Source organism: Fundulus heteroclitus, chromosome 21, assembly GCF_011125445.2.
Source record: "Fundulus heteroclitus isolate FHET01 chromosome 21, MU-UCD_Fhet_4.1, whole genome shotgun sequence".
NCBI classification, from domain to species: Eukaryota; Metazoa; Chordata; class Actinopteri; order Cyprinodontiformes; family Fundulidae; genus Fundulus; species Fundulus heteroclitus.
This window is the reverse complement of record NC_046381.1, coordinates 19,058,186-19,082,616: the sequence shown is the minus strand read 5'-3', so window position 1 is coordinate 19,082,616 and position 24,431 is coordinate 19,058,186. Positions and strand designations below refer to the sequence as shown.

The following is a 24,431-nucleotide window of genomic DNA, read 5'->3' as shown; positions in this document are numbered from 1 at the left end:
TCTGTAGCAAATGGGATTTATTCATTTAAGCTTTTAAAAAAGGACACGGCATCAGATCTTTGCTTGAGAGATGGTTGATCTTAGTTTGGCAAAAAGAGAATTCAGCATTCAGAAATTTACCTTGTATGAACCCTATTGGAAAATGAGAATTTCTTTTAAACAAGACATGATTAAAATGGGAGGTAGGAAACATACCTGTGGCCCAGGAATCAGAACCATTCATTTAGTCTAATTGGACATTTGTAGTCAAACTTTTAGTACAGTATGTGCCATCTGTATTTCTCACATTAAATGCCAATAAAGTACAACTAACAGTTTTACCTTCGTCAATTTGACTTATCTTGTTGGCATCTTGTCTTTGATAAAGAGCATGTCTCCTATTTCCCATTAATCTTCTCTTCTCCTCTGGCCTTCCAGCTCTTCATCATTTCCCTCTACACTCCCTCTTGTGCCATTCTGTAGTCAAAGACGCTCCCCCGCTCAGTGAACGTCTCATTCAGACGCCTTCGCTTGTTCTGAGGCTTCCCGTTCTTCAGGTCCTCCTCGCTGCCAAATCCCCCCCCTCCAGGGGTGTAGAGGCTGAACATGTCCTGCAAGGGGGGGCGCAAAGAGTGGATATGCATCAATTTCATTCGATGTCGTTTTAGTATCTCTGAAAGATTATGTGCACAAAACTCCAACCTGACCTCTGCAGAATTGTTTCTCTCCCCCTGTTCAAAACCAGACTCAAAACCCACATGTTCCAACTCACTTATTTGTAAATACACTGTTCTTGTCCCTCCTCATAACTTTTTATGTTCCCTGTATTTGTATTTTTTTATTGTCTGTAAAGTGACCTTGAGTGTCAAGAAAGGGGCTGTTAAATAAAATGTATTATTATTATTATTATTATTATTATTAAAACTGAATATTATAAATACGTCCATATAAAAGAGGAAACAACTGAATAAATAAAACCACATTTTAAGCAATTTTTTTGGATGCTACTCCCTCAACAAAAATTTTTTTATTTTGGGTTTGTCAATTTTTGCTAATAATATTCTTCAGTGACAACTATTAAACAGAGCAAACCAGTGCAAAAAAGAAAATCAACAATTTAATTTTTTTTTTTTTTTTAAAAGCCTCAGATTATAAATCCAGAAACTCTTCTGTGTTACATTTTAGCAGCTTATGCACAAAAATGTTCTTACTGCCTGTTAATGAAGTCTGTCTGCTGTTTGGAAAGTTTTCAGCCAACGGCTCTCTGTAAATCTGAGCTAAACATTGTTTTCTTTCAAACTGGCATCTATGGCCTCAGAGATTCAGCTAAACCAACAGGAACAAACTGTGCCCTCACTACAGGAAGCCAATAAAAAGCCTTTAGATCCAATTTGGGGTATTTATTAATTTTTTTTAAGTTAGCAGAACTAAAACGGTCTAATAAGTAAGCTGAGGCCACTGCCTCCTAGCAAACCGACTTTAAACACGGAGGGTTTATCTGAACGCTTCATATTTGTTTTGAGAATGATCTATTTAATCTGTTCTGGATCACAAAAATAAATGTAAACGTTTTTGAATGGTTTATAGTTAAAATGTAAGCTTTAAAAAAGAACTGACAAGAAAAGAGGCCCCATACAAATTTGGGCCGGCCCTGTTAGACAGGAAGAACTGTAGTGGTTTGTCAAACAGAAAATGATCAATATGGACTGAAGGCTAGTTAAAAAAAAGAAAAGAGGGATGATTCCAGATGCTCTTCATTGGTGGTCAGAGGATGCATAAAAAGATTTAGGAAGAAAATAGAAAAGAAGCCATATTCTTTTGTCAGCATGTCGGCTGTTCCTTTGACTTTAGCAGAACAGGAAGCTGAGAACACTACAGCTAACATGCTCAGATTTATCTTGGAAAAAGACCATTCTGTCTATCACAGCACTACAAATCTCATAGCAAGAGTACGGCTCACTAAATCTACATGGCATACACAAAGATCGCCATAAGTGGTGCTAACTACGCTAGACGTGCTTGACATAAGCATGTTAAAGACGTATAATAATGTCCTCTCTGGGGCGTGGTGTAGTGATAATGGCCCACATACGGAGGTTTGGTCCCTGACCCAGCTGACCCGGTTTTGATTCGGGCCTGAGCTCCTTTATTGGATGTCTTCCCCCGCTCTCAAACCCCGTTTCCTGTCAGCCTACTTTAAGAAAAATGAGCCACTAGTGCTATAAAACCCCAGAAAAATAATAAAAAAGAATAATCTCTGAAATGATTTTGCCTTTGTTTGGAAAAATTAATACAATCTTGTTTAACTGCAGATCTGTGTAACTGACTGTCAAACAAACGATGTTTAACTTCGCCCCAGGTCTCCAGATATATAATTATTAATTGTTCAACACAGAAAGGCCGCTGGAGGCTCCTGTTACAGGAAATAAAAATGCATCAACGTACACAACAGTTATTCACTTTAGGATAATCTTGCAGGAAAATAAAGTTGAATCCTTTGTAATCTAGCACATATTACATGTTTAGGCCTGCAGAAAAAAAAAGGAGCTATAACAAGGGTGGCTAAAACCAGGGTTAGCAGGTCAAAGCTTAAAAAAAAAAAAAAAGAAATTGGGAAATTGGCCACTAAATCTATGAGCGGTGCATCTCTCTCCTCTTACCCCCGGCTCCAGGCTGACGCTGGTCTTTGCTCCCAGGTTGAGGATTCGACCGTCAGCTCTGTGCAGCAGGTTGAGCCCCGCTGCCCCGGCCTCGCCCCCTGAGCACCAGAGCAGAGCAGAAACGAGACAGAGACCTCACTGAAACGACCTTAAACCATAACAGGAGGCAGAGCAGGAAAACGAAGGCCCTCAGCGATTACCGTTGAGGCCGTACGGGCGGACGGCTCGTCTTTCCGTCAAGACAGACAGCACCACCTGCTTCCTGAACAGGAGCTTGCGGATGACGCCGTCGCCTCCCCGGTACTTCCCTGCGCCTCCTGAGGCGGGTCGCAGAGAGAAATGCTCCAGGATGACCGGGTACCTGGATAAACGGGCACGGTCAATAACTCGGGTTTTACTGGACGCGTCTTCGGGAGGCTCGGCAGTAAGGTGGCCCACCTTTTCTCCAGAATCTCTGGATCGGTGATGCGAGTGTTGGTCATGTGAGAGTGGACGCCGCTGCGTCCGTGCCAGCCGGGCCCCGCCCCCGCTCCCCCGGCCACCGTCTCATAGTAGCCGACGCTCTCGCTGCCGAAGGAAATGTTGTTCATGCAGCCCTGGTGGGAGGAGGACGCAGCCGTGAGGAAGCTCAGAAGGGGGGACATTCTAAAAAGCTTAACGTGAAAACGCTTAACATGGCTTAAGGTAGGAAAACAACGAGGAATCATCACCAAATTTCTCATGGCCATATCTTGTCATGAAGACTTAAGCCTGTCAAAAAAAAAAATAAACCGAAATCCAACGATTATAGAAGATATCTCACATTAACGTTTTCTTCTTCATTGGCGTCTATGGCGAGAAAAAGGCTTAACGTGGTTTAATGTACCTAATCAATGATCAATGATCACCAAATTTCTCTTTCATATTGCTCCTAATAAGCACATAAAACTGACAAAATGTCAAACCCAAAGTCCAATTATAATGGACGTTATCTGACATTAAGCGTTGCTGCTTCATTGAGGCCTATTGAAAGGAAAAAGCTTAACGCAATTCAATGTACTTAAACAACGCTCAGTGATCACCAAATTTATCTCATATACTTAAAACTGTCAAGAAATCGAACCCAAAGTCCAAATATTATGGACGTTATATGACATTAAGTATTTCATAGGCATAGAGGCTGGCTATATGAAAGCAGAAACGCTTAATGTTAGATAACGTCCATAATAATTGGACTTTGGGTTTGACATTTTGTCAGTTTTATGTGCTTATTAGGAGCAATATGAAAGAGAAATTTGGTGATCATTGATCGTTGATTAGGTACATTAAACCACGTTAAGCCTTTTTCTCACCATAGACGCCAATGAAGAAGAAAACGTTAATGTGAGATATCTTCTATAACAAGGGTGTCGAACTCATTTCTATATGGGGCCAATTTGGCGTCATAAAGTCATTAAAAGGGCAGGTTGCATGTGTAGAGACTTTTCATTTTATAATTTCATTCCAGTTCACATAGTAGTATAAAAAATGCACAGTAACATAAAAGTAGCACCCTTAGGCCCAGTTTATACAATTTATCTGCAAAAAAAAGTTGATATAGGGGTGAGTTACACTTACAAGAGGCACAGTTTTAGCCACTTTATACACTTTAAAAGGATTTATGCCTCTACTTTATGACATGATATGCCTTTTTTTTGGCTCTTGAGGGCCGGATAATTTACCTTGAGCGGCCGGATTCGGCCCGCGGGCCTTGAGTTTGACACCTGTGTTCTATAATCATTGAATTTCGGTTTCTTTTTTTTGACAGGCTTAAGTCTTCATGACAAGATATGGCCATGAGAAATTTGGTGATGATTCCTCGTTGTTTTCCTACCTTAAGCCACGTTAAGCTTTTTCACGTTAAGCGTTTTAGAATGTACCCAGAAGGGTGCAAAACAGGCGACCGTAACACGAGGCGCAAGGCGGGTCTCACCTGTGAGGCGGAGCACACCTCGAACGCCCTGAATATGACATCAACCACGCGCTGGGACGTGAGCACGTTTCCTCCGACCACAGCTGCATTCTGGGACGGCTGGAGGACGGAGCCGGGGGGGATGATCACTTTGATCGGCGCCAGGCAACCCTTCGTGAGCAAAAAAAAAAAAAACGAAACAAGAAACCACGTTTTTGTCCTGATGGAAAAAAAAAAACGTCTAGGATTGGAAAACCTTTAAAAAAGGCCACGGGACGAAGGCGTGGCACCTGATTGAGAGGGATGTCCTGGCCGACCATGCAGCGCAGGCAGTAGATGAGAGCGGACAGGGTGATGGCTCGCGGAGCGTTGCAGTTCCCCCACACCTCTGTCCCCGTCCCTGTGAAGTCGAACACCGCGCTGCCCTGCGGCGATCAAAGTTTATGCCTTTCCGTATCCTGGGACTCAGATCGTCATGGGCAAGATACCCCCCAGCTCACCTCTTCCTCGTCGATCTGAACCCGGAGTCTGATCGGCGTGCCGTCGTCCATAAAGTCTTCTGACTCCACTTCCAGGGAGCGGGTCTGATGCTGCAGCCGTCGCCGCCGCGCAAACTCTCTCAGCATGTCCCTCACCGCCAGCTCAGCGTTACTCTGAGACACAAACGTCACATGGAGGCTGTGGTTGCAGACACAAGCTAACAGACCAACGCCAAGTAGTACATAATCATAAAGTAGAAGGTGTTCTGTCTAAATTCATACTTTGTAGGATTACAATACAAGTGCAGCTACTGGTCTTTTTGGGTGCGTCTCTGTCGGCTTTACAGACGGAAATTTGAGCCTATTTTTTTTGCAGAATAGCTTGAATGCAGTCTGGTAGCATTTACCAAACGCAGTTTACCTGCAACAGACTCTTAGCTGAATTTTGTTTGGGTGGTTGACCTACTGGAAGGTGAATCTCTGCCCCATTAACGATTGTTTTGCAGCCTGTGGCAGGTTTTCCTCAGGACTGCCCTGCATTTAGCTCCATAGGTCTTTCCATCAAGCCCCCGCCAAGTAGTACCGCTGCAGGGATCGTATGCTTTCAGGTCAATGTGTAGCGTTAGCAGTTATGGAGGCTTATGTAAGACGGCGATTAGCCACGCATTTGACAAATCTGGTCGTAGCAAAAGAAAGACAAGGAGAAAAATAAAACCTTTGCTGAAAGAAAGCAACAAAAAAAAAGTCCTACAAGTCATGTGGAGGAGAAAAGCCGCTTGTGCTGGAAAACTCCCCACGTCACCCTGAACACATCAGCGCTATGGTGAAGCATGCTCTTCTTCGGCAGAGACAGGGAAACAGGTGAAAAATATATTAGCCGCTGCAAAAAAAAAAAAAAAAACTGAAGTTGGGGCGGAGATTCTCCATCCAGCAGAAGAAGAGTTTAGAGAATCAGAGGATGCTCATGAGTCAGGATGGACCAGTCATTAAACCAACATACTGTGATAAGACTTGAATATATTTCATAGGCTCATAGACACCGTCCATCTAAGCCTGACTGAGTTTAGATGTGTCATCTCGACACAATGTAAGCCCATAAAAAGGTGCTGAGCTGCTACAGGGACTCCCTAGAAGACTTGCTTTATTGTATTGAAAGGTGCCTCCAAGGATTGGCTCATAAGCTAAAGCCAAATATAAACTACATATGTCAAAAAAACATAAAAAGAAATGTAAGAAATGCATTTTTATTTCCACTTGCAAATTACGAGCAATGTTTTTTCGGGCCTGTCAGATGGAACGCCTATGAAATACTGAAGTTTGTGAATGTAAAAATGACAAAATATGTAAGCTTCACAGGGAAGCCGGCGCCTGCTTGGCCTTGCGGGAACGCTTACCTGGATGTAGCCCATGTAGGCCTGCACCACGTCTAGCCCGTAGCAGTCGATCAGCTCCCCCACCAGCTGGCTGCCTCTCTGATTGGCTGCCACCTGAGCCCGCAGGTCTGACAGGTTGTCGTGCAGATTACGAGTCCCAGAGCAGCCGGGGTACTGAGCCGGAGCCATCAGCGCCTCGGTGACGGCTGATATGGAGACAAGTGGAAGAGGAGGCGGGAGATAAAGCCCCGCGGGACTGACGGCCGCGTTCTGAAAAAAAGGAAAAACGGGTTTACCCTCTTCCTGGAAGACTCCCCCGGTGACGAGCTTAAACGAAACAAAGACGGCCCCCTCCTGCTGAAGGGAGGTGGAGTGGGGGGGCATGGAGCCCGGAGTGATGCCCCCGATGTCAGCGTGATGCCCCCTGCTGGCCACGAAGAACACGGGCCTGCTGACTCCTTCTCTGAACACCTTGGGTTGCAAAACAGAAGAAGGACAGCCGTGAGGGACAGGAGGGACACGGGGGGGGACAGACGAGGACGTCGGGGAAAAGGCCTGACCGGTGTGATGACTGTCAGGTCTGGGAGATGGCTGCCGCCGGCACACGGGTGGTTACTCAGAAGCACGTCTCCTTCCTTCAGCTCGCTCCCCACCGATCTGATCTTCACAAACGGAAGGACAAGCCGGATATAAATCTCCCTCACCGGGTCTCAGTTGGCCGACGCTTGCTCCTCCTCCTCACCTGGTACTGGACGGTCTCCTGCATGGCCCCCAGGTGGACGGGGATGTGCGGCGCGTTGGACACCAGACCGCCGTCGGGCCCGAACACGGCACAGGAGAAGTCGAGGCGCTCCTTGATGTTCGTGGAGATGGAGGTTCTCTGGAGGACTCTGCCCATCTGCTCTGCGGCGGTCCGAAGATCAAAACACGCGGGTCAACATCCGTTCATGATCGGATCCCTTCATCGTCCGGCTCGTTTAAAGCGCGCTCCTACCCGCTATGCTCATGAAGCGGTGGGAGAAGATGGAGAGCTGCACGGTGTTGAGCTCAGTGCCGACGACGCACTGAGGGTCCGAGCCTACAGTCAGGCAGACGTCGCCTTCTTCTGTTAGACGGGCCTCACAGGACGGCTCCACCAGGATGGTGCTGATGGGGGGGGGGGAGGACAAATAAAAGCTGGCAAACGTGTCCGGTTTTACGTTTCTCAACAGAAAAATGCATCTAAACACATGTTGGAAAATAGTAACAAGCAGAAAACTAGGCATCCCGTTAAACTACAGAATCAACACTGGCTACATTTTGAATTATTTTATGTTTATTGTGGAGTTTTTGCTGTTCTGCTTTTTTCAGAGCAACACAAACGTAACAAGCTTCGTAATTAGTCAGTCAGTTTGATATCAGACATGCCACTCGTACTTGTAGCTTGTTGTTTTTAAATCCTTCACGCCTGAATTTATTTATGGTATAAAATATTTTCTATTTTTGCTGTCACGCAGACGCTAAACTAAGCAGACGTTTCTCATTTGACTATACATTCGATATAAATGGTGAGGTGGTATTAATTAAAGTTATGTAGTTATTTTAGTAAGAGTTTTGACTGGACATAATAGTAACTAAACAAAGTATTTATTTTAGGAGTTCTGTTATTCCTAAAGCACAGCTTTTAAACCGATTAACAACACGTTTCTGTAAAAATCAACGCTGTTTCATTATATAGTTCAATGAACCTAGGTGTAGTTCACACTCTAACCACTAGATGGAGGTAAAGCGCTTCAGGGAGCGGTGAGCAACAGGTATGTGGAAGCAGCTTCAGGACTACAGTACAGGGATTCAGATAGCTTTACCTCAGAATAAATAAAAAAAAGGTCCATTTATGTTCCTTTTCAACAACTGTACTATACTAAATCAATAAATAAACAAAAACTGCAGGATGCAAAAGTTATTAATTCCCAACATAGGATTGGTTACAGCAAGCTTTTAAAAAAAATAATTAAAAGAACCAGCTAGTGTTACAGCACAGTGATCCTCCCAGTCACTGTAGGGCACAGGTGTCAAACTCAAGGCCCGCGGGCCAAATCTGGCCCTTCAAGGTAAATTATCCGGCCCTCGAGAGCCAAAAAAAAAAGGCATATATCCTTTTATAGTGTATAAAGTGTCTAAAACTGTGCCTCCTGTAAGTGTAACTCACCCCAATATCAACTTTTTTTGCAGATAAACTGTATAAACTGCGCCTAAGAGTGCTACTTTTATGTTACTGTGCGTTTTTTATACTACTGTGTGAACTGGAATGAAATTATGAAATGAAAAGTATCGTCTCTACACATGCAAGCGGCCCTTTTAATGACTTAATGATGCCAAAGTGGCCGCATATAGAAATTAGTTTGACACCCCTGCTGTAGGGGGTCGCAAGGACACATCATTAGAATAATTATGAACAGAGTGGTGAGAGAACAACTTCCTTTTCAGGGTGATTTGATGGCTTTTGTCAACAGTATGATGATATGAACAGATTCCGGCACTGATTCAGAAGGAATGAAGCTCCAGCAGAGGAAGCGCTTTACGGCTGCAAGGGTTCTATATGTCACTATATGTCTGAATGTAATCTGTCTATTTCTATTCCTGTGTTGGGTTTTCATTTGACTCTTTTCCATCCACTTTGACACGTTTACATGCCACGTTCTGATGCTGTCACTTCAGTTATATGACATGGAGGCAAAGCCACTCTACAGGAGCCACAGAAATCCATTATTATGCAAATAAAAAAACACTACAAAGTGCAGAAACAGAGCGGAGCACCTCACTATGTGACTTGTGGACATCTGAACTTATAACTGCATTTTAATGATCCGTTGTTTAGACACTACAGCACAGTGTACTCTTGCTGTAATTAGAGACATATCTTGGATCACGTTTGTGCAGCGATGCTGGGATAGCTGCTTTGAGTGGACCCATCATCATCATCATCATCATCATCATCATCAATTTGTCTGCTTGCAGATCAGTCTTGCCAGTAGTGGCTGATGAAGGTACCTCCTGGTTAACTGGTTGGTACTCGAACATAAAACCTGTCCCTTCCAGTCTGCCCTGGCTCTTTTCAAGACTGGTTTCCATGAGTTTTTGCATTGCCCAGTGAATAAAATGTGAATAAAAAACACGTGTCGAACAAAGCAGACATACTTTGAGCTCTTTGGCAGTATTTAGGAATACTCCGTTCAGTAGAGAATCCCCTCCTAAGACAGTTATGTGCACATATTGCAATAGTTGTAATATGTGTATTCGGTGTAACCGATTCGGTGAAATCCCAATTTCGGGGAAAAAACAAAACAGGCTGAAAAACTGACATTTAGAGGGTGAACTATTTGTTACATGAGTCTGACTGATTTTCAGTGTATGTCTGGCCAGCTTGGTTAAGAGCTCTGGCGTGGAGCCTACTTACGTTTCCAAATCTTAATAGGCAGCTGACCGACAGTGCGCAGCAAAAGATGGTGGAGGAGCAGAATTGTATGTTTCCACTTCAAGCACCGCCTCTGGCATCTCTTTAAAGCAATTTAAGCCGCATAAAAAGAAAGAAAGAAAGAAAAGCTTGCCTGTTTTTGTCGATGATGATGGCCGGACCTTGGATGGCGTTCCCACAAGGCAGTTCCTCCCACAGATACACCGCGGTGTCTATGTAACCGTCTTCAAAGTAGCACTTGTTCGTCTACAGACAGACGTTTGTTACTTCAGTCACAGAAACTTTTCTGCTTAATGAATGAGTCAGTGGTAAAACAACAGCACAAGATAACCTTTCGGTATGAAAGTTTAACAGTAGGGAGAAGAGCTGACACGAGTTTGTGTTTTTGAGCCTGCATACCATGACAGGTTTGGCTCGTCTCTGTCCCGTCTTTGATTTATGCACCGAGTTGATCCCCGATTTGCCGCAGCCTCTCACTCTGATGTCGTCCACCATGATGGGTCTGTCCGGGATGGTGAAGCCAAACTCCTTCAGATACCTCCAACAACAACAAAAAATACCAGTTACCTTTACGAAGTAAGGCACGTGAAGCGAAGCTAGCACCAAGACAGTAAGTCACGGGTATGTTAAATAAAAACGTGAACTTGATAGCGTGTTCTCTATATAAACCGTTTGGTGAAGGCGCTGCGGAAGTCGCCTGCCCGACAGGAGAGGGCGTGGCCGGGGTAGCCGTCAGCCGTGACCATGAGAGCGCAGTCGGTGCCTTCGTAGCGCAGGTGGAGGAAGACCTCTGTGGTTATCTGAGCGCTGAGGAGGACAAGAAAAGTCTGTTGGATTGAGCGACTGTTAAATATCAGTGTTGTTCAGAAACAGTTAATACGGTAAAATTAGGTTTTAATCACCTATTTGGCAAAAAAGGGTGAAGCAGTTGTTACAGGTACTCTTATATTAGTGACACATTTACTGTCAAAAATGGTAAAAAGGAGCAGATATTGTGAAAATTCTCATAAAAAGGCATGTTTTCCCCCACCCCAATTTAAGCTCATTTCTGAAATAAATGTAAACCCAGCTCGAGACGTTGTGGATGGAGCTTAGTCTTTGATAAAAATGTTCTTTAAAAAATAAAACATAAATGCGTGTTACATAATTGGCTGACGAAGGTTTAGAAGGGGGAGCTGAAAAAGGTGTTTACAGTGAGCATACCCAAGTACTGGCACCTTTGGTAAAGACGCTCACAAAAAGCCTTAATATTAATTACTGGACAGCTTAATGGAAGACAAGCCGACCCCTTGAGCTTTGGATGTTTTCCCTCCAGCATGAGATAATGCTTCTGCAGTAAACAAGTAATTCATTTTAAGGCTTTTTATTCATCTGAAGCAGAAGTGCCAGTGAGTGGAGGGTCGCTGTAGAAAGGGCTGCTGGACTCAGCATTCAGCAGAAAGGCTGAAATAACTGGATAATGAAGTTCTTTAAAAAGCATATAGGATAAAAAAAGAACAAACTTGGTAAATATTTAAAGCAGATTACAGTAATTACCAATTAAACTGCTGCTTAATTAACATAGAGGGTTTAAAGATCAACTATAAACAATGCAAAAAACCCTGCATTATACACTAATCAAAAGGGCAGTGGTGTCCTCAAAATGTACATCTGCTGAATAAAACAACAACTACTCATTTTCATAAATGAAATGCTAAATATTAGATTGAGTGGGCAAATATTGTGTATGACCTGAATAATTATGACGTTTCAGATTTTGAGTTTAGGGAAATGATCGTATCTCTTTAACATTATTCATGCAGGTTTCAGAACCGTGTGACGATAATATTATTTATGTGTATGTTATTGTTTTAGTAGGAAGGTTGGAAATGGTTTGGTTGATTGAGCAAATAAAGAAAATAAAACCCATCACTGAACACATAAGTGACAAAATCAGAACGTACTGATTTGCTATACTTCTATATACCATATCTCAGCCATGCAGGCTCTGCATATCGACAATATATTTCACCGGTTGAATGAACTCTGCCTGTCCCTAATGTTCACACCTGGTTCGTATTTTAGTGGCCAAGACGTTCACAGAGGATGGCGGGGACCTTGTTTTCCTTTTTCACTTCCAAATGTTACATATCAGATTCAGCCCTAATCAGTTTTTATTAACTTATAAAACATGTTTTTTTTACCCCATTTTGTCATAAAAGCAAAAGATAACGTTATTTATATGCATTAATACCAGAGGAAATGAGAGGTTCTCAATTGGGGCCCCTACATTAGCTCTACTGCCTCCTAGTGGATAAATATGTAATGCCATGAAAAGGTGAAAAAAAAAAACAGTGGATTGGGTTGAGAAGGTAGTCACAGGGATGTGAAGGTTAAATAAACTTCGATGAAAGATGAAAGGTTAACCCTTAGTCTCTGAAAGACTAAAGCACTCATCCAATGATTTGTCAATATGTTTTTTTTTAATAAAGAGTGAGACCCCTGTGTTTTAGTAGACCAACCCATCAGGAAGCTCTACTCCACGAGGAGTTTTTAATAGCCTCTGACCTGGAGAAGCCACGTGCGCAGAGCGTGTCGCGGCAGCGTCCGCAGAGCTGTTCCATCCTGCGGTCGAGCTCGCTGAAACACTGCTGCTCGTACTTCAGGGAGCACGGCTCCTGCACCTCCTCCACTACGTCTGCCAGGGCCAGACCGTACGCCGACAGCACGCCGCTGTATCTGTGAGCGGCAAAGACCAACCAGAGCAGACCGTCGGAAGCTCTTAGGACATACAAAATATTCCTGTGCAGCGCTTTGATCTTACTTATGGATAAAGACGGTCTTCATCCCCAGAGCTCGGGCTATAGCGCAGGCATGCTGGCCCCCTGCGCCCCCGAAGCACGCCAGCACATGCTGAGATGTATCATGACCTTTTGCCTGTTAGATTTGGGGAAAAAGAGAGGATTACACAACACAGTTTTCTTCTTTGGTCGTTTACAATTGAAAATCTTAAAGTCCCAGCAGAGTTTTGTAGTAAAATACCTGTGTCAGAGCCCTGATTGGTCGGCACATTGCCTCGTTAGCGACACGAATGAATCCCATTGCAACCTCTTCCACGCTCATCTTCGATTGGCTGTTTGGCGCCATGTGGTTCTGCGAGTTGTTGGCCCCACTGGCTGCTGCCTTAACCCGACAACACAAATAATGAAACTGATTTCACCCTTTGGTTTAGGACCCATTTCAAATCTAAACCCGTAAGTGTTCACACCTGCGTTTGGCTTGCAGACAGGAAGAGGTTGATCTCCTCGGTGAGACGACGGAAATGCGTCATGGTCTCGTCCAGGGACAACGGCTCGTCCTCCGCAGGGCCGAAGATTTTTGGAAAGAAGGAAGGAAGGAGCCGACCCAGAGCCAAGTTAGCGTCGGTCACAGTCAGAGGGCCACCTGTGAAAAAAAATTTGTAAATAGATAAAATAACCATGAAATGCTATACTTTTACATAAAGCCGCGAATAAAACTTTAAGATCTTTGCTCTGCTCATATTCTCAGTTTTCTGATGTTTTTACTTATTGTGCAGAAAAAAAAGGGGAAATTGGCTAAAGGTGACATTTGAAACGAATCTAGTTGGTTTATAAATAATCCCACATTATTTCTTTGTTACAGCTTTCCCTAAGATCCACGATGCAAGCTTGAGTTATATAAGCTGAACTCGAGGCCACTTTTCTCCTCTATGTAGTACATTAAGCGGATTATTAACTCAGAAAAGGGGGGGAGGGAATTTAAAAACCCCGACTCTGTGACTGGGGATTATTGTCTAACAGCCCGGAGATTAAAAAGGCGAGTTACAAAAGAAAGATTCAAATGTCTGATGAAGCCAAAAATGACATGCACTCCTGTTAATCAACCTGGCTGTGGAGGTAAAGAAGCACACGATCTCACCTTTCCTGTAACAGGCCGGTCCCGGGTGCGCACCTGCAGATTCTGGTCCCACGACAAACATCCCGGATCTGGGGAGAAAAGTAAAGAGAGCAAAAATAAGCAAAGAAAAAAATAAGGTTTTATGACTATTAGAAAGCAGCAAATGAAGCTCCGTGAGACGAAACAGACAAAGTGTAACTTTACCTGAAGAAGAGCCGGGACCCTCCGCCTGCAGCCACGGTGTTGATGTCCAGCTGAGGCGCCTGCAGGGTGACTCCAGCCGTCGTGGCCTCAAACACGTGTTCATATTGGCCTGCATAGCGACTCACATCGGTGGAGGTTCCTGCGGGGAAACGCACAACAGAGAAGGATTAAATGATACCGGACAGAAAGTCTCTAAGGCAGGGGTGTCAAACATACGGCCCGCGGGCCGGATCCGGCCCGCCGAACAATTTAGTCCGGCCCTGTGGCTAAATGCATTATCATTATAAAAATATATATATATATATATATTTTTTCTCCCCAGTGTCCTGTCTGGCAATGTGGCAGTAAGATGCCACAAAGAGCTCATCAGATTTGACTTTCACAAGTGGACAAGATAAAAGGAAGAGAATGATAAAACAATTATTGAAAAAAACATGTACTTTGTTTAATTGAAAATATGCAGTTCCTATATTGTCCACAAGGGGCGCTGTGTTTTAATTAGCAGATTAAGCTTCAGGTGTGGAAAAATTCAAATCATTTCTTAATTTTTATCTGTTTGATGTATTTTGTCATGCAGGACAGTGTTTTTAAGTTCCAAAAAATGTGAATAAATGTTTTTCAACATTGTACAATCACTGTGATCAGTTCTTATGCATAATGCACAAGTAAATGTTTAACTGAATAAAAGTATTGTTGAAATTGCACATACTTTTCTTAAAAACGCTGAGGTTATTCATAATATATTGTGTAAAATTAAATTAACTTAATATAAAAATCAACAAGTCCACATTTATTAGTTCTATTTAATCTTGCAATGAGTTTACTCGTGTGGCCCTCTTGAGATCAGATTAAGCTGTATGTGGCCCCTCAACCAAAATGAGTTTGACACCCCTGCTCTAAGGATTCAATGAACAGAAAAAACTAAAACAACCAGTGTTTTGCTAAGTTATTATTCCACACCCCTTTAATTTTTCCCATTTAGCACATTGCAACCTAAAAAACTTTAATGCATTTTATTTAGATTCAATGTAACATCATTGTAAAATGTAAAAGATTTTCTTAAAGAAACATCAGAAAACTGTGCCTTGTTACTCACACAGTCCTTTTTACTCTGATATCAAGACAAGGCAAATTTAATTATAAAACATTTTTCAGTAACAGGACGATTCAAAGTGCTGTACAGGAACAAAACTAAAAAGTAGAGGAAATGAAAAGCATTACAGGGTTAGGGAATTACATCATTCAACAAAATCCAACTGCACATATTGAGTAAATAATATGAAATTATAAATAATACAATTTAACCTCAGTGCGAGTCATCTGTTCTGTGAAGCTCTCCGTCCCAATCATGAGCAAAGAACACAGCAGACAGATCAGGGAGAAGCAGCCAAGGGGTCCAAGATAACTCTGGAGGAGCTGGATAGACCCGCAGCTCAGGTGGGGAAGAATCCGTTTTCAGGACAACCGTTAGACGTTCACGCTACAAACGTAGTCCTCGATGTAAGAGTGACAAGAAGGCAGCCTTTGCTGAAAAATCTATCCACAGAAAGTCTCTGTAAGCAGCTTGAGCTTGTAAGGGAAACACGTAGAAGAAGGGACTCTGGTCAGATGACGCAAATTTAGTAACTTTGATTGGATGGTTTGGATCGAAGCATATCCATGTCTTACAGTGATCCAGTCAAAGTCCAAACCTAAATGCAATCCAGAAATTGTAGAACGACTTAAAGAAAATATTGTTCACAGATGTTCTCCGTCAAATCTGACTGGACTTGATCTATTTTGCACCGATGAACAGGCAAAAATTTCACTTTCTAGACGCACAAGGCTGGTGGGAACCTGGTTCAGCAGATTTCCAGCGGTAAGCGCAGTGAAAGGCGGCGTTGCAAACCTTTAACTGCAACCATACATCATTCTTCACCATTATGCACCATCTCGTTGTTTGCAGGTATAATTCGATGGGGAGCGAATACTTTCCAAAACACACACACAGACACACTCACCGCCCATGTCAAAGCCAATCACAGGCTTTTTCTCCATTTGGCTGTAGGAGGTGATGGCGTATCCCACCACGCCCCCTGCTGGGCCGGACAGAACGGCTCGGGAGCCACAGAACTGCTCCATGGGGGTCAGCCCTCCATCTGACTGCATGAACAAGACATCCACATCCTTTAAAAAAAAAAAAAAAAAAGATGCAGAGATGTTAGTGAACCCCATCCTAGAGAGTTTGAACTGTGGAATGGACTGATTTTACAACACAAACTAGTTTCCTGAAGGCAACACACACAAAAAAAAACAGACCTTCAGACCACCTTTAAAGCCGGCGGTGAATCCTTTCAAATACTGATGTATTTTGGGGGTGAGGTAGGCGTCTGCGCAGACCGTATAGCCCCGAGGGACCGCCCGCACCATTGGCATGACCTCGCTGGAGAGGGACACCTGGGTGAAGCCCAGACGACGGGCGAGGGAGCCCACCGCTGTCTCGTGGTCGGACCAGCTGGAGGAGAGAGGTGTACGCGGGGAACACAAAACCTGAGTCAAACATTAAGTCTTCGGTTTGCTGGGTCTGCTTTAACACATTTACAAACACATCTGTGTGGAGAAGGGTCAAACCTAAATCACGCTCTTTCGTATGAAAAAAAAAGGTTAAGATATTCAGACCTGCTCCTGAAGAGCAAAGAGATTTCTAGGAATAAATGGATGTGGAGTCTACATGACGGGGGGAGGGTTAGGGAAGGAAAACATGAACCTTCACCCAGAAGGCTGCATAAGTTACACAGACAATAGGCGAGAGTCTATTGGACGTACAGTGCAACTCCCCCATAGAGACGGAGACATCCTGGGAATGGGTGGTTATACAATCACAGGTCGGCTTTTGAGAAAAAACTGTAAGTTAGAAGCTGGGAAAAGCTGGCGAGATAGCAGGAGTTCAGCCTGAAATCTGGAGAAGTAGACTTCTTGTTGAAGTACTGACGTGTACGAGTGCAGGAGGAGGACGGCGATGCTGGAGATACCGCGGGACAAAACACCTCTCAGGTCTTTTTCTACTTGTTCCAGATCCAGTTCCTGCCACACCTCCAGAGAATCGCCTGTTCTGCCTAAAAAACACACAAAAAAAAAAACACATGGGCGGTCTGCATTATTAGGCCAACACCAGTTTTACAGTATATAGAGTTTTTTTAACAACTATGATCAAGAACATTGACAGTGAGTTGCCGATAAGTAACTAAGTAAGTAAACTTTATCTACATAGCATCTTTCACAGATAAACATCACAAACTGATTTACTGAGTCTATTAAATACCAAATAGAAATATCACAAGAACAGCTTTTAAGGATAACATAAAAAAAAAAACATACATTTAAGCAAACGATTGTCTAAATAAAAGTGTCTTCAGCTGCTTTTTAAAGGATTCGACAGAGTCGGCCACACGGAGAGACAGGGGCGGGCCAATAAGTACATATGTTAGGTGCAGAGGCGTCATCACCTCATGGGGTGTGACTTTTAGGCCGTTTTCAGCCTCTAATACTATCAATTAGCCTTATTAGCATTAGCAACTGTAAACTGCAGTCTCTGTGTGCACTCCCTAGAGAATGTAAACCTGTACATTAACTCCTAGATTCCCAAAAAGCTCCCAGCATTTCCAAATCCAGCCTCTGCTGGACGGAAGCAGAAAGTTTAAAAGGGCAACAGAGCATGTTTGCTGTAATCTGTTTAACCTTCCTGTTATCTGCTGAGGTCTGGCTCCCTGTTTGAAAGTTGAATTTAAATGAACTTTACCAACCAACGACATCCCTTTCAGTGCTTACATACACAACATAATAGAAAAAAATACTGATGGAAAAGGTGTTAAAAATATCTGTACTATGTAAGCACCTGTTACGATGCGTTTGGGGTCTGTCCTGGGCAGCTGGCAGCCATCTTGACGGAGGACGACTCGCTCGTCCACCTCTACGACTTCCTCATAAAGCACATCCGGGACGGCGACCTCCTGTGTGGACAAGTCAAGATGCACTGAAGAGAAAAAAATCAGACCCGCAAAACAGTAACTAAGATCTTAGTACTGGACATGTCATGGATAGGGGAGCTTTGCCGTTATGTTTACTGCACTGACAATAAGTAAAAGCTTTTACCTTTTTTTTTTTGTCTGTTTAACATCTCAGTTTACAGTTTTGTAATACGGCTTAGTAGATAAGTGACCACCTAAAACTGTTAATAGTACAACAGGTCTGGGGCAAACTCCAGGTGCTCTGCAACATAATGTCCAAACCTCACAGCGCAGAACCAAAGATCTATACAGATACGGCGAGGATTAAGAATGAATATCCTGAGTTGAGAAGAAAATGTTACCAGATCAAAAAGTTTGGGCCTGGCCTGCGTGCCAATGTGCAGCAGGTCCTTGAAGCCTTTTGTGACCAGGAGCGCGGTCCGTTCTCCTTCCCTCTCCAGCAGGGCGTTGGTTGCCACCGTGGTGCCCATCCTGATCCAGCCAATCAGGGACGTGTCAACGGGCTGATCCCGAGGAAAGAGCTGTCCGGTTTCCTGCCGTTGGAGCCGAGCAAATATGTTAGGAATGTTTCATGTTCAGGGCTTTGTAAAACGAATAAACGTCCCGTGAACCTTTGCACATTTTGTCGGATTGAAACCTTTTTGTTTTGCGATTCCGTGTTGAAAGAGCAACTTATGCTTGTTAGGCAGAAGGACATAATTATGGGTTATGAATGATTTAGAGATTCACCTTCCGGCATGACAGTGACCCCAAACGTACAGCCAGAGCTACAATGAAAAGGTTTAGATCAAAGTATCCTCAGGTTTTTAGAAAGGCCTAGTCAAAGTCCGGGCCCAAACCCCATTGAGAATCTGTGAAACTTGCAAAATACTGCTCTCAGACGCTCTACGTCTAATCTGGCCGAGATTAAGCTATTTTGAAAAGAAGATATATGAAACAAAAAAAATTAAACAAAACCCGTTAACTGGTATAATTTGAAAAACAGTCAATAAAACTTAAACTCTGAGTTAAACTCTGTGTCTTTGTGTCCCTTCTCTCCTTGATATCAAAATCCTTAGAACTTTCCTCATAAGACTGTGATTAAGGAAGTATTTGGTTATACTTTATAAAAACATGCATCTACCCTTGCCCTTACCTCCTCCAAGACCCGGCGGATGCCCTCGGTGGGAGCGTCTTTGTAGTTCTGGGGGTCCCTGGACAGCAGCTTAAGGACTCTCTCTCGACCATCAGGCAGACGTGCAAACACATCTGTGAAGGTACCGCCTCGGTCGATGGCGAAGTCAAACTTCCCCTTAGTCTCAGCCATAGTGAGGATAAGGAAAGGTCCGGCTGCTGATCTTTAAACCCGAGGGGCTTGAGAAGAAAAGGAGAGGTAAGCGGAGAAATGTTTTATTCACGGAGCTGCTGGATCAGTCACTACTAACTTTACCCAACACTGCTGCTGGACCTTTGACATACAAACATCCCTGCACTTTGCCTGCATGCATTTTAATCCAATAGCATACAGACTGATTCAGCGTGCAGACCCCCTTTTTTTTCTAGCACGCAGTCCCCTCTATGGAGTATGAAGAATCAGGCTGCTGTCACTTTAAAACTGCACAGGAATGTAAATTCTGCCTGCAGATTAGTTTCGTGAAACCAGAACTGGAGCAGATCAAGCGTGCGTAGCGCTTTGAGCCACCATTGCACAGGAACAAACCAAACCACAGGTCCATCCATGCGCGGAGTCCAGCCAGTTCCTGCCGTGCGTCTTCACAGTCTGCTGCGGTCAAAACTAGACGTTTCCGCTGCTGCTGCACGCATCTGGCAGCGATAGTATCGGTTCGGAGCAACGAACCCGAACAGCACCGATGTTTGTTTTCCTCTCACCTGCTGTGTCCGTCCGGTCCGTCGGTGATCTAATCGTCGGTAATCCCGGGGTCGGATCCTCCTCCCTGGCCTCTCTCTCTCCCCGAACCGTCCGACAGAAAAGACACGTTTGAGGGAGTCGGTGCGGTTTCCGAGGCTTAACCCCGCCTCCATCACGAGGAGAGAGGAGCTCCCCAGGGACTGAAACCCGAGCTGCGATCATCACTGGAATTAGAAATCCCACCCAGCAGGATTATTGTGGTGCGTAAAAACGTCTCAGGTGCTGGAAAGAGACGACACGAACCCTGGAGAACACACCTGAAGAGGAGACCAGTGCGCTGTAGCGTTAAAAAAGGGGACAGACGTCTGTGAAAAATAGAGGAAGACAGAACAAAAAATATAGATACACTTCTGTAACTTCCTTGTCGATTTAGTAATAATGTGTAAACAGCATATTGATGTCCAAAAATAAAAATAAACGGGCGAAAGAGAGACGGACAACCACGGAGAGCAAAACACCTGAGAGCAATTAACAGGCGTAACAATAAATCGATCCCCACCGATATATCCATTAGATGATTAGTGATCGAATTACATCGATGCAAAATTAAAACATCCATCCTTATTGTTATTTGTGAGCTATAGGCTACCTTTATTTTCAAATTCAGTCTTTCAAATTCAGAGTCTTTAGCGAACAGGTGTTATCAAATATTATTTTTTATAATTAGAAGAATGCTATTTAATTTGATTTTTATTTAAATACCTGATTCCTATAAGAGCTTATTAATATGATCGTAAAATCATAATTGTTTTTTTTTAATTAGTTGATATCTGTGAAATTAACAGTGTTAGATGGGCAGATGATAAAGCAGACCTGTAAATTAAATTTATTGGAAACCGCTTCGTAACAGACCTTGTGATAGTGGAAAACATCGTATCGACTTCCAAACATATCGATATAACAGTGTACCGTGCTAAAGCTGGTGATTTACAGCCCTACAGTTAACCCAGGGTGTTCAAACGTTTTGTCACAAGGGCCAAGGTTAAGCTAATGTAGTACTCAAGGGCAATATAATAAAAAAATATCAAAATATTACATTGTGATTTTTTTTAATCTGCTCCACAAAATATTTTATTCGAATAAATTGGTCAGATTTTCTGTAGGAAAATCACTGTATATCCAAAACCTAAAAAAAAATAAAAATGTTTCTCCACATTTTCCCCATTAAAAGGTCATCCAGGTTGCCAGTTCTTTTGGGCTGCATTGAAATGTGCATATTCTCAGCAATGGGAACAGGATTTTGTCATTGTTTCTCCAAAAATACTGGCTGTATTTGGGAAGTTTTATCAGATGAATAAAAAGTACGTTTAAGTACACCAGAATCTGCATTAGAGTCAAAGTCATTGGATCGATGTGGTCCTATTTACTAGGAAGTTAAAGATAATGTAAAAAGTGTGGTTATTAAAAGACAAATACATTGTGTTAACTAGACTGTAATAATTAAAAATAAACACTGGATCAACCAACGGAGCTGGTGGGCAAAATCATTTTTGAATTGCAGTCGGGGTCCCGGGGTCCGCGCAAAATCCCTTCCCTTTGAACCTCTGAATTAACCTAACAGTCATGAGATGAAGCTGGAGACCCGCGGAGAGAACCCACATGCACAGGGAGAAGATGCAAACTCCATGCAGAAAGCACCAGGGTTCGAGCTCAGGACCCTTTTGCTGCAACAAGACAACCGTGCTAACCAACTGTGTAGTCCTGTCAACAAAATGACTTTGAAAAATAAGGTCATAAATGTACTTTTACAGGTAAATAGTTTTTGACTCAAAAAAATACAAAGTACTACATCAGCTCCAATCTGAAAAAAACATTGCTGTGCAAACAGGACAGGATGAAGTGTCACAAAATGATTCAGCCTGTATAGTCTATACTTTTATAATATATTACATATATTGACCAAGTGTAACTATGTACTTCCACTAGCCTCCCGATTTGCTGCTGTAAATACTTAAATTTCCCCACAAAAAAGTCTTTAAAAGTCTGTTATATTAAATTTGCTCGTCTCAAACTTTGTATTTATTGGGATTCTATGTTAAACGAACAAAAAGTAGTCCATTATTGGGATGATTGAAGGAAAATGGTAACATATTCAGTCCATTTACTCAGCTTGTTGTTGAATAAGACTGACCTGGGTTCAACTTAACTCAGCATAAATACAGCTGTTTTGTGAAGACCTCTGATGGTTTTAGAGAACCTTAATGAACAAACAGCCTCAATGAGGCCATTGAACCCAGCAGAGCAAAATACAGCCAGAGAAAAAATTGTGAGGAAGCTTAAAACAGGGTTCGGCTATAAAAACCCTCCCCAAGCGTTGTACATCTCATCGAGAGCTGTTTGATCTATCAAGCAACACAACTCCATATGAACAGCAAACATGGTGGAGGCAGTATCATACTGTGGAGACGCTTTTCAGGACAATAAATATACAACTATAGGTCCTAAATCCAAACCTAAATCCAATTGAGAATCTGTAAAACACTTGACGTTTGTAGAGGTTTTTCCACCCAGTCTCACTGACAGCGAGCCATTTAGTAAAGAACTGATCAACATGTTATTCTTTATTTGTCTGGATCTGTCTCACTGAGCTAAGGGGCTGTAATGTGAGAAAATATAATAAATATACAAGGGGTACGAATACTCCTGCAAGGCTCTGCGGACTTTTAACTCTGCAATAGACCAGATTTTTCCTCCAAATGACTCCAGATTACAAGTTCTGAAACGTTTGCTGCCACCCAGAGGACATAAAATGTTCAAGCAGACCAACAAAAGAATACGCAGAAGCAGTTTAAAGCATATTTATTCACAATTAAGGCACAAATCGTAGATCAGCAACTGAGTGCTGAGCATGTAACAGCGTGGCTTGTCAGTCCTGGACAGTAGTGTAGTAGAGTCAATAGCCAGTGCATTCATGCATGAGAATAAGATTAAGAAAAAAAATAATTATAAAAGATGCAAAACCTTGAAAAGCTGTAAAATGAGTTATAACACATGTGTACTCTACTACATTTGAGTTGTCTACCAGGAGTATTAGCTTATCAATAAAAGGTGTTTAGATGCACTTTCTCTTATTGAATATATTATGGATAACACAATTTGAAAATCATCACCACTTCTTCACCGGTTATGTAAATAAAAACACCAACCAGGTGGTCAGCAGAGCAGTTATGAATAATCGCGCCATGATCAAGTTGAAGAGAAAACGTGCGGGAAAATAAACACAAGCAGCCTACCCCCCCGCCTCATGTGGACGGCTTCAAACAGCAGGCCACGCTCAGCTCAGTCACTAATCCACACGACCAGACTTCATATAAAAAAATCACACAACAGGCGAGAGATTCAGTCACATTTCCTGGAGAGCCTCGGTCGGGGACACCCTGCTACGGCTTTAGGTGAGGAAGAATAAGGTCACTTCAGTGTTGTGCATCCCAGAGGCTATCATCCAAGTCCGACACACCGGAGCCCTGTACTACTAAGCAAGTTCAGCATATCCAGAATTTCTTTAAATTGCATCTAAATGGTACGCTCCACCTGTTACGTCAACCCCAGTCATTGTTATTATTACTATTATTATCATTTTTTGACTCTAGACATGAGTGCATTCATGCAAAGCAGGAGTTTTAAAGTGGAGGACCAATCATAATAAAGAGGCAAGAAGGGAAGCTGGCAAAAAGGCTTTTGAACGCTGCAATTATCGGGCTGAACCGGTTCACTGCAAAAACGAATCTAAAAATAAGTAAAATGTTCTTGAAATTTGTGTTTTTGTCCTAGATTTGAGCAGGTAAATAATATTATCTGCCAATGGAATGAGTATTTTGACCCCTAAAATAAGATAAATAGACATCCTGCACTTGAAATAAGATGCTGGAGATGAGATGTTCCTATTTTAAGTGCAAAAATCTTATTCCATTGGCAGATCATCTTATTTACCTGCTCAAATCAAGGACACATACACTCATTTTAAGAAAATATTACTTATTTATAGTTCCGTTTTTGCAGTGTTGGACATCCAGAAATGACGGCTAAAGCGTAAAAAAAAAAGTCCGCAGGTAACAGCCGACAAGGATAAATTTCCGACCTGTCTTATGGAACAGCTTCTCAGTCAAAGTCAAACTTAGCAGCAAAACGCAGAAGAAAAAAAAAAAAGAAAACTGAGACTTTCGCTTTCAAAGCCTCCCTGTTGTTTTAAATTCTTCCAGGCCATCAACCGACCGACGGCCTGTGTTTTAAATGTGCAGACATGTAGTCGGAGCTGTAAGGTCTTTTTATGCATGTGTTACCATGGTGAAAAAAACAGCTCTGTAACAGCTAAAAAAACAAAAACAAACTGAGTCTGGAGTTACCTCAACACTGACGGGCCTCTTTTGGGCCGAGCCAAGAAAGGCACCGCATGCACTCAAGGCAAATAGTCTTTGTGCTACCACCTAACCGCACCCACAGACTTACTTTCAGATAAGCCAGGGGGGCACCTGCTGGTTAGAGAGATAACTAAACATTTGTTTAGTTGCTACACGTGGTATCTTGTACAGTTTGGGTCTG

General features: G+C 42.8%; 1 protein-coding gene across 3 annotated transcripts; it reads right to left on the bottom strand.

Moving 5' to 3' along the window:
• oplah (5-oxoprolinase, ATP-hydrolysing) lies at positions 1 to 20,002 on the bottom strand. Of its 3 annotated transcripts, XM_012863142.3 has the most exons (28): positions 19,853 to 20,000; positions 19,119 to 19,336; positions 18,325 to 18,516; positions 17,851 to 17,965; positions 16,948 to 17,071; positions 16,275 to 16,470; positions 15,977 to 16,142; positions 13,977 to 14,115; positions 13,794 to 13,861; positions 13,123 to 13,298; positions 12,897 to 13,037; positions 12,679 to 12,791; positions 12,423 to 12,593; positions 10,545 to 10,682; positions 10,275 to 10,413; positions 10,009 to 10,121; positions 7,416 to 7,567; positions 7,164 to 7,324; positions 6,982 to 7,083; positions 6,718 to 6,892; positions 6,443 to 6,627; positions 5,070 to 5,222; positions 4,860 to 4,994; positions 4,591 to 4,740; positions 3,078 to 3,235; positions 2,840 to 3,000; positions 2,640 to 2,737; positions 1 to 590 (listed from the first exon to the last, which is right to left on the bottom strand). In XM_012863142.3, exons 2-28 carry the CDS (start codon positions 19,287 to 19,289, stop codon positions 435 to 437), a joined length of 3,948 nt encoding a protein of 1,315 aa, XP_012718596.2. In that variant the 5' UTR covers positions 19,290 to 19,336; positions 19,853 to 20,000; the 3' UTR covers positions 1 to 434. The 3 variants fall into 3 exon arrangements, with proteins under 3 accessions (XP_012718596.2, XP_035981040.1, XP_035981041.1); XM_036125147.1 differs by having other exon boundaries at positions 6,443 to 6,892; positions 19,853 to 20,002; XM_036125148.1 differs by having other exon boundaries at positions 6,443 to 6,892; positions 19,119 to 19,320; positions 19,853 to 20,002.
• Between the last annotated feature and the right edge of the window lie 4,429 nt (positions 20,003 to 24,431).